Genomic DNA, 11,033 nt, shown 5'->3' on the forward strand with positions numbered 1-11,033 from the left:
AGTCAACAAAGATGAATCTTGGTTTGAGAATAAACCTCATTTTAGGTGGTAAGAGAGTGTATGAAACCCCATCAAGTAGGCACTCTCTCAAAAGCTCATGTGGTTAGGTCTGCTGTTGAGAAATTGTAATGTGATGAAAATGTGGTGAGCAAGACAACTTTATTTTCGTGCAAAGAATTCTTTGAAGTACATTATCAAGCAAGACATAAAAGAAAGGTACTTACAGCAAGCTTGATACCCATACTCCAACACAGGCATTCTATAAATGTCCTTATAATATATCATGCATTTAATATTGTGGTATGAAAAGACTGTGACAAACACAGAATGAACTATATTTTAATGAAAATACACAACTCTATATCGTCCATAAGGGACTGTCACACTGCAGGCTTTTACATTGTTTTCAAGAAGTTATTGAAATCCTGAACTGATGTTTTAGCAACGTTTAAACTAAAGTCTGCATCATTACCAGTAGCTATAGCAAGTGGAGATACATAATTTGACTTCAAGGGATTATACTGGTTACGTCCTAAGAGTTTAAGGTAACTGTGACGTTGCTTTAATCTGAAGTCTCTGGACAGAAGAATCTGGGGAAACTGAACCAGCTGAGCATGAGTTAAACCCATTTCACTGTGGATGAAGTCAAATCTTCTCAACAATGAAACACCATCTGAAAATGTATTAATAAGAATTACTCTCAAAATATAACCCATGGAAAACTTGTATCACAATATAGCATTGTTCCTAATGAAACCTAATTTCAGAAACAGAGACCCTGTGCATGTAAGAACCATATTAGGATCCGGTTCTTCACATAAAAAGTTTTCCATACTTGGTTGCAATTTCTTGCAGTAGCAAAGTAGCATCAAGAAGAGATGAACAAAATGGCACTCATTTGCTCACTTACACTCTCTAGCTGTAAGGGCAATTCAAAAAGACCTACTCCTTGATTGCTATCATTCAAACAGCCTGCAAACATCCTCATAGCGATTTTACTCAGTAACATGTGATCAAGCCTACATATCTTTAAAAATGAGAGGGAAGAGAACAGAAGACTGTGGTCACACTAGCATGACACTCATACATGTGAGAAGCTAAAGTAAATCTCTTCCCTACCAGTTAGCATGAAATATCCATGATGAGGCAGATTAAGAATAAGGCTTTTTCTCTCAAAAGGAGAAAAAGAACATCTGGCATTTATTTACTCCCAAAAACAAAAATGGACCATAGTACTAACCATATCATAGTTAGCCACACATAAAATCTGCTTAAAGTTTTGTAATAAAGTAAATTATAAAAAGGGACAGTTGACAGTGACAGATAAAAGTAAAATTCATGATATCATAGTATCTCTGTTTTGGCAAATCTTGTTGCAAATATGCAAATAAAAATTGTCAAAAGATTATGAGATAAACAAACAGACAAGCAAATGGACAGATAAAAAAATATACAAAATGTGACATATATCAACAATACATTTATAAATGTAGGAACAATACTTACGTGCCATCCAAATTTTTGGTTTTGTCAAGAGCAGGCTCTTCATCTCTGCCTCTTTAAACCCCATCTCCTCCAGTACAGCAAATGACGTTCGCTGGAAAAAAAATATGAGGTGTAATAATCAACAGTACACTAACTACAAGAAGTATTTATGCTCAGAGAAGATAAATGAGAAAGTTAACAGATGGGCTATTCTAAGTAACAGCAGCTACAGTGGACAGTGATTAGGTTCATAAGACAATTGAAAAGACTTACCCAAGGTCTATCCTTCACTAGCTTACTTAAAATTAGTACAGTAGTTTCAGAGAAGCCTGAAATATGAAAATTAACATGGGATGATGACAAACAAAGACACACAATGAAGGATGATGGATTCAAGTGGTAACAAAAGCTCACATGGCCTTTTGCCTTGTAACTTAAGTATGCAATTGGCAAACAAACAGCAGGGTACACGTAAATGAGAAATAGCAAAATAGTACTACAGAAGAAGTTATTACAGCAAAGAGATGAAAAGAGCTGTAATTCATCTATAAAACAGAACAGTAGTTGTTAGTGTTGTGATTAGCAAGATGGTTCAAACTGGCTACGGAAAGTGTGCATAGCAAAGAGGATAAGTGGATGCATATGAAAGGAATGGAAAAAAGCAGTGGTTCTTGTGATGTGTCAAGATAAGGGGAGTAAAGTTATTGCTACAGTTACTTAGAATCGATGGTTACGGTTATAACGATAAATCAAATGGTAGAACCATAACCAATCAAGTAAAATATATTTTGGAAGCATGAACATATGAGAAAGAATGTGCTCCACAGTAGGTATGGAGGAAGATATAGAGAAAATACATAGAAATCATTGTTTTTTGAGAAATTTAAAGATACAATGAAATGAAAGGGAACTTTGGGATAACTTGTGAATGCCACTGTTTCTATGACAGTAGCAGTGTTTGTGTGAAGTATACAATAGTGTGAAACAACATCTGAATTAATAAGGGAATACATGAAGATTGTGTAAAGTTATCAACAAAGATTGAAACTTATCTGAATGGAGCATTGTGTGAGATGAGAACGAGATAGGTGATTACTGGTAAAAGTGAGTCCTTGGAGAGGAGAATTAAGTTATGTTATCAGCTCCACCATATGGTAAGAAGTTACTCTGATGATGAATGCAAGGGGACGATGACAAAGAGTAAGTGCAAGTATACACATGGTATAAAAAACAGAGGTCTTACAGTAATATTTGTCTGAATGGGTTAGAACTACAAACTATCTATGCCTTGTGAATGATTATAAGAGGAAAATACGGAGACAAATGTTAAGGCTACAATAATGCAAGAAAGTAGGTAGTAGCTGGTAGGTAGCCAATGACCAGGGAGGTACATTACTAATGATACCCATTTGGGTATTGGGAGGGTTAGTGACTGCTGAGTAGTGAGACAGCAGGAGCACTAGGTAGTAGTAGTAGTTAGTAGGAACATCAGGTAGAAGCCTATGCAAACACTGCACTAGACTTGCCCTCTGCAGGTGACCTGTTAGGGATGAGGTACTAAAGGAGTTCACTAATTATGGAGACTATATTGCCGTGGCCACCCAGAAGGGAACAGGCATCAGAGATGTAGATAGGTAGATAGATGATGCAAGAAACAAGAAAACAGACATGATCAGAGAGCTTTTGTAGAGGAAAAGTCAATTGTAATGCAAGAATCATGCATGATGAACTGACTGTACCAACTCTTGTGTATTGATATGGAACGTTAGTTTTCACAGGTATGAAGATGGGTAGAAACATTAGGTAGAAGTAGTAGGTAGGAAAAATAGGTAGGAGTCAATAGGAACATTAGGTAGAAGCCTCTACAAACACTGCACTAGACTGGCCCCCTGCTAATGGCCTGTTAAGAGTGATGCATAAAGGCTAAGATGTGGCACTGGAGTTCACAAGTTATGGAGATACTCTTGCCAAGGCCACCCCCTTAAGGGAGTTCCTGAAGGGAACAGGCTTCAGAAATATAGAAATGAATAGGTAGTTGAAGACAGATAATGTGGTCTCATTGCTATCCTTTCTAACTTATCCATGGACATGACACAGCAACTGCTTTTTTTCTCACATAGTTACATATATTTACCACACTATTTGACAAGTGCCTCTTTGCTTCTTTTCTTTATTACCATTTTTATTTACCATACTATGGACATAGCATTAGCTATCATGATATCCCTTCTTACTCACAGTACCTTTGAGTTGACATGAAGGCATACATCTACATACTGTCTTCTCCCAAACACTGCATACAGCCACAACTTCCTTCTCTAAACAGTCCTTTTTCTCACTTATGCCTCACCATCCTGTCCAGCTGAATTTTCATTTCTGTCAATCTCCCTTTCAATCAAGGCTCAGTTGTACCCAATACATCCACTAAGTATCCTCCTTGCTTGCTTAATCCTTACTCCTTAAAACTCCAAACTACTATAAAATTAACATAAAATTTTTCAGGCATGCTAAAGCAACACATCTGTATCTCTCTGTAAGGAAAGTATTAAATACTTCAGGCCTATTGTAGCAAAACCAACACAAACATTTTCAACCATCATTTGGAACTAGAATGTCTGATGTGCTACTATATTTTCAATGTGCAGAGGGACTTGATATCACGCACAGCAAATGGTCTACCAATAACTGCATACACAAAGGAATTCCTATATACAGATAGATTAAATAAAGGGGACTGACTTCAGAAACATGTTACGTATGAGAATTCTATAAACATAAACACTGATTAACACTTTACTAATATCATGCATCCATTAAGAAATAAGAAAACCAAATTTACCTTAATATCATAAAGATTGAGTGTGATCAGTCGAGGCTGTTTTGCTGCTAACAAACGAACTTCAGCTCCACTTAAATCAAAATTTCGTTGAAAATATCCTAAACGGTTATCAATCCTAACACAGCTGAAAAATAAAAGCACCATTTGTCATAATAAGTGAATGGGAATGGTAAAAGAGTATTTCATATGATTGCCATTCCCTGCATTAGAATATATAAATATTTTGGTCAAATATCCTTAACAACTAAGTTCAGTCATCTCTTCATACCTCTGCAATTTCTCCTATCTCACACAATTTTTTAGTCTATTCTTCCAGTTCTCCTTTGGTCTTCCCTTCTCACATTTTCCCAGTTATATAAGTCAAGTACCTTCCTAACAGCAAGCATTGTAACATGATTTTTGACATCACATGAACAGAAACCTATTACTTTCTAAACTACAAATCAAAGACAAATATGTTTCATAAAATAATGGTAATATTTTCCAATAATAACTTGCAACGGTACCCTGACAACTGATGAACAAGATAATAGCAACATCTGATGGTAGTTCTTACAAGAAGGTGTACCTTACCTAAAGAGAAGCCAATATGGGTTCTTCGAGATGATACGTGTAATCTGATCAGGAGTAAATTTCATAGTCTGAAGATAGTCGAGGCGAGCTTTAAGATTATCCAGGTTTTCCTTGAATATAAGTGGATTAATTGTCAGCCATCGACCAAGATCATCTGCTGGTACACCCACATCATGTAAAAACCTAAGAGCAAAATTAATACTTCAGCTTACTAGTGATAATATTTCATGCATCATTATTATAGTATCTGTTCTCTCCTGTAAAAAGGCAGTCATAATTGCCAGTCTTATGTATAAGAAAAGCTTAGTTTTGAATCATGTTCATTTCCTCAAAATTTTAACTTCCTCACAATATATAGAAGTTGTTGGCATAATGATACCTATCCTGCAGGCAGTTAATCATTTTATTGAAAAAATGAAGAACAAAAGAAAGTTATGGTGTTTACTAACTGGCAACTTCGTACATCCTCCTCATACACAATTCTACTATTCATTCAAAAACTCTTAGTCTCACACTAAGAGCCCAATATCTGGGTAACCAGACTTGGTGCATGCAGGATGGGCTCTTCTGTGTATTGGATCCACTCAAACCTCTACTTTATCTTTAGTGTCGCTGTTTTATCAGTAAATTGCCTATAATGACACAGAGTATTCCAGTTACAGAGTTCATCCACACCACCTTAAGCAAGGAGGAAATATACATCTACTGATGCTTTACATCAATGATCAAAGAAAAATAAAGTTTCATCCATACATAAAACCAATGATCTGAATTACCACAAGACAGGCCAGATACTCCAGAGAAAATAGACACCTCAAAGAAAAATTGCAGAAAACAGAATTGTTCAGAAATAGAAAGCGACTTTGAAGCATATATTTTGCAAAATCAATGCCTGATTGTAACTAACTAGAACAATACATTGCTTATGACCTTACTCAACAAATTCATGTGCTGGAGAAAAAAGGTTACTTGTGCACATTCCATGAACATATACCTGAGTGTGTTTTCAATCTTGGGCAGTTCCAAGTTTGTCCAATTATTTTGCAGTTTTTTTTAGGCTAAAGCTCCTCATTGCAATGCCTTTACTGTACCATCATTATTCTCTTCAACTTAAGTTTTCTGGCTTCTCTGGTCTCCATGGAAGATTATACATTACCAGGGCATCTGGCAGACTTTCTATCACAATTGTACCTAAATTGTACAATTAAGAGAGCCTTCTGCTTAACAAAGCCTCATGGACTCTGATATTTGCTCTCATTAAACAAGGGATAATCCACCTACTCTTCTATCAACTTTCTCTTTCCTTTTTATTCTATATCCCAACATAAAATAAGCAATTCAGTTTACTTACTAAGTTTAGTCTCAGCTATACCTATGCTGTTTGCTCAATCTCACCTATGTGGTCTTTAAATACATGTTCTTTTACATTGCCTGCAATCCACTGTTACTCATACTTATTATTTTCAGTAAGGACCTTATACTGCAGTTAACTGACATTCCAATAATGTAAAGAAGACAATCTTTCGTTCATGTATAATTCTTGATACGTTTTCTTGTCCTCTCTTTTTCTGACAAACACCGTAATGAATTTCTTAATATTTGCTGTAATGTAGGCCTGTCTTGAAACTCTTGTGCTATTATCCTCTACCATGAATATAACCTGTAGTGACTCTCACTTTACCCATAACAACTCCCAATCGTCACTGATTTTTGTTTATTTCATCATGCATTTCTTTCATGATTTTTAACCCTAAATATTACTTGCTTCTTACAAATGTCAACTCTGTACCTAAAAGTATGGTCTATATATGCTACTCCCACAGAATGACCTTCATCATATCAATTAAGAATATTAGACTGGGTATTCTTTATCTGAGGTTTAAAATCTGTTCAATGAGACCCAAAAAGAACTACAATATTGCAAACATTCAAAAAATATTTCATCTACAAAGAGAATAAAAATGAAACTTACAGTATATGTTGTTTCATGTCCTTTTCAAAATCCAATCTAAGAATGAAAGGGCAGATTCCTCTTCGCTTTTCCCATTTACTAAGATCCACTCCTAACTTCACCATTTCCTGCAGGGTATGTGACCTGAAAGAGGAGCAGTGCATCAAACACTATGACTGCCTTCATGATACAGAGCTTTTAATTCTGTATGTCAAAATCTCAGGGTAGCAAGTCTACCCTCAAGAATCTGGGCATACCTGCCCTCTACCAGCATGAAGGACTGAAGGTGAGCATATCAATTCTGCAAAACTGATTCCCATATGCTTTTGACCTACCTAATGTAAATGAGACCAGAGTTAATGGTAATATGTAAAATAGATAATTACCACCATAGACTTTGAGCTGTTAAGTCAATGTGAAGTACAAGCTTGTAGCGAGCATGTTCTTGGCATCACTTAAGACTTCTTTAAACCACAAAGAACAGTAGTTCAAAATTTTTCTTTTATGTCATACCTACTTATACTGGTCATTTACACCTAAGTAAGTCTTCTTCTAACAGTCATCATAAATACAATACCATATATGGGACATATAATAACTTTCCTCAAAAGCATTTGATTCAAGGCAAAAAGGAATAGTAAAATGGATACTGAACTAATGAACCTGTGACAAATTTATATTGCTAATAAAAACAAGCTAAAGGAGATAATTCATTGAACCAGTTAACAAACTGAGTTAGGACCTCTTAGTTTGCTATTTCATCAGAGTAATATTTTTTATCTTCATAAACAATAATCATAAGTACATAGCTATTACATACAGTACCTGTTCACATATGCAGCCAAATTGAATGAAGGTCTCAGCTCTGGAGATAAAACATCTATATCTGATGAATCCTTTGGAGGTAAAAGAACATCTCTACTTTCCTGGCTTGTTATCCATTTCATTTCAGTAGTCCAGTCATCACTTAATTCAGATAGAGAGAGTTCTGGTTCTTCTACAAGGGTTACAGAATCATGTTTTTGTTTATGAGTCATTAAATCACATGCATTGCTGCTCTTCGTATTCTTTGATATTATTTCACTTTTTGTGTATTCACTATATTTACATTCACTTTTATGATATATACTTGGAGGGAACAAAGTAATTTTCTTAAAAGGAGTGTTATGAAAATATTCTTTTTCATTTAATACAGAGTTATGCCAAAGACATGTAAAATATCCTCTTCTTACATCTAATGTCAATGGACTTGGTGTCAATCTTGCACTAAAGACAGAGCTAAGTATCTTGCTTCTTAAAGAATTCATTGTGCATCTGAAAAAAAAAAAATTTCATATGCATGTGTGTTACAAAAAGAATCAAAACACTTACAATAACCCAGTAACATATATATGGAACTTACAGTAAGATTTTAAAGAATAAATCACTTATATTACATTAAACAGAAGATAAACACACATGTATGAAAGTCATTTCCTTTTCTATCAAGAATTACAAAACTTATTTCTATCTTTTTCTAACTCTTACATAATTGTTTAAAGTGAACAAACAGAAAGATAACAGCTCTAGGGTATGTCTGGTGAAGTATTTTTGGTGCTTCTTTATTATGTTCTTTGTGTTATACATTATTTTATCCCAATTTTCTCCTCTCCTTTATCACCCTTCTCATCTTGGAAACAAATTTTACTTAAAAGAGTGTGGAAATGACTTCTCACTATTGATGGAATTATGTAAATGGATTTGTGATGACAGGATTCTTTTCCAGCTGTGACCATCACTTTAATGAATATTAGGTTTGTTTAGATTCTGTTATTTTTTCTGGGCTGACACTGTCTCTTCATTTGTGGATTTACAAAGCAGCACAGTGCCTAGCCAAGGACCCTTTACTAACATTCTTTGAAGTGTTCTACTAAATATGAAAGATTTATTACTATGATTTTCACTGAGAATGATAAGCTGAAATTGCTGCACTGCTGCATTACCACTTCCTTAACTGTCTGGAAAACAAAGTGAAGCAAGTCATCTAACATCATTCATATCAATAAACTTACCTTACATAAAATGTTGCATCCCTTAAATACACTTTTACTTCTTCTTTTAGCCTATTCCAAATTCAACTAGTTTTATATGAGGGAAACCACATCCTACCTGAGGTTGAGTTGGAGTACAGCATTCTAAGTGTAGTACCCATATAAAATGCGTGAATCAACTGGGAGAATGATGAGAACATATACATACGTCTTCAAATTTACCACCTACATTTGAATAAGCTCATGTTTTTAACATGCATATGCCACCAACAGCTCTAATTAGCCTACACCACCAAGGAGGGATGATGTCATATGAATGCTCAGAAAAGTGCAGAGGGTATATACATGTCTAAATTTACTGCTAACATCTGAATAGGGCAATGCTTAGCAAAAACAGATATACATACCCTATGTTACCTGCTACTCTATTTAGCCTGCAGAAAAAACTCTAATATACTCTTAAATCACCATGAGGGAATATATCATGTCCTTCCATGAGGATCACATCCTGCTTGGTCAATAAGTATAAGCTCGATCTGAATTCTCAACTTCATGTCAATGTTTAAATGTATACAATTTGCTGTGTTTAAATGGCAGGCTGTTAATGGCTTGTGTGTTTTGTAATAATTCAAATATTTCTAATTTCTCTCTTTCTAAGTACTTAGCTACCTTTTGTCACCTTGATCTACACTCAAAGAATCAAATCCACATTTTGCCTCGTCTTCTAAGCACTGCCCTCTTTTGTCAAGTTTCAAACCATTAAACATGATCAACTGCAACAAAAGACATGAGAAAAGATGTATTCTACTTAAACTTTTGAAATCTAAGATAAATCTTGGCTATTAGGGAGATTAGGCGAGGTCTTCATGTGTTTTGTTAATTTCTTACAAGTGTATTACTTATGTTGACATTATTGAACCCCATACTCCCTAGATTTATGACTGTTGCCTTATTTAGTGCTGTTCAGTAAAATGTAATGTTCCAAACATGCTCTGTAGGTATTTCTGTAATCATGATGGAATATATAAAGACCCTAGAATATAAGTAACTATTTCCCAAGGTTAACACTGAATTATAGCTAAATTTCCAAACAATTTTCATAGCTTCTTAAGACTTCCTGAAGTATTTTAACTACTTTTACATTCTCTAACACCATACTTTCCCTAACATTCATAACCCTCCCCACTGTAAGCTTTTTTCGTTACTTGACAAAGATAAAAATTTCCAAATTACTCTCCGCAAACCTTGCTAAGTAAAGTTCCAGTTTAAGGACACCACAAATTATCTTAAGGATTTGGAAGAAAATGCATACTAAATGAGTTCATTATACTTGGTAGAAGTGCTTTACACTGGGTAACGTTATAATGGGGATTATGTTATAATGACAGATAATGATAGTGAGGGGGGGGCTATGATGCAATGGGAAGATGTGGGGTAAAAGTTAGAAAAACATTTCTAGATATCACTAGGTCCTATGAAAACTAATTTAACTACTAGAAACAGCCTAAATTCACGATAACTTTGTTTTCAATCTAAATGATATGTTATGTCTCGCAAACAGTTGAAAGGCTTATCATTCCTTGATTGTGTTCACTTCATGCAACTGCATTCAGCCAATATAGCAGAAGGAAGATGATGACTGGTACATGTTGAGTATGATATTGAATATTATACCGTTTGTATCACTTTTCATAGTAAAATATAAAGTAACACATCAGTTTCTCTTACACAATTTACCATAAAAGCAAAGTTATGGATATTTCAATAGATCAGACGTGCCCATACACTGGAATTTTACCAACTAAATCAAACTAAATATGTAGGACTATTAAGTGATGTATCGATTTCAGAACTTTATTAGAGACAATGAAAAGTTGGGGTTTTATAAATCTGTAGCTGGATTACAATACTTCTTGACTACAGGCCACTGAGTAGTTGATAAGTACTTCACCTAATACAATCATAATACAGCATAAATATTTCCACTTACATAGAATTACAGTCTCACACTTTATAAACTGATACAAAGCCCAAGCTTTTCCTGATTAGAGGCATTGGAGGAAATATCAATCTCCAAATAAATTGAATGAAATCCTACAATTTCAAGCACAGAGTAACATGGCACTCAACACAGCCAGCGCTTGGCGTGCGCACC

The 11,033-nt window shown here is 34.8% G+C and overlaps 1 protein-coding gene across 1 annotated transcript; it reads right to left on the bottom strand.

The window, feature by feature from the left end:
* Positions 1–319: 319 nt before the first annotated feature.
* Positions 320–11,033, bottom strand: mTerf3 (mitochondrial transcription termination factor 3). The gene is made up of 7 exons (XM_071684683.1): positions 10,869–11,033; positions 7,674–8,162; positions 6,870–6,992; positions 4,898–5,080; positions 4,325–4,448; positions 1,507–1,597; positions 320–673 (listed from the first exon to the last, which is right to left on the bottom strand). The coding sequence occupies exons 2-7, from the start codon at positions 8,153–8,155 to the stop codon at positions 396–398; spliced, it is 1,281 nt and encodes a 426-aa protein (XP_071540784.1). The 5' UTR covers positions 8,156–8,162; positions 10,869–11,033; the 3' UTR covers positions 320–395.

Source organism: Panulirus ornatus, chromosome 38 (genome assembly GCF_036320965.1).
Source record: "Panulirus ornatus isolate Po-2019 chromosome 38, ASM3632096v1, whole genome shotgun sequence".
Classification (NCBI taxonomy): domain Eukaryota; kingdom Metazoa; phylum Arthropoda; class Malacostraca; order Decapoda; family Palinuridae; genus Panulirus; species Panulirus ornatus.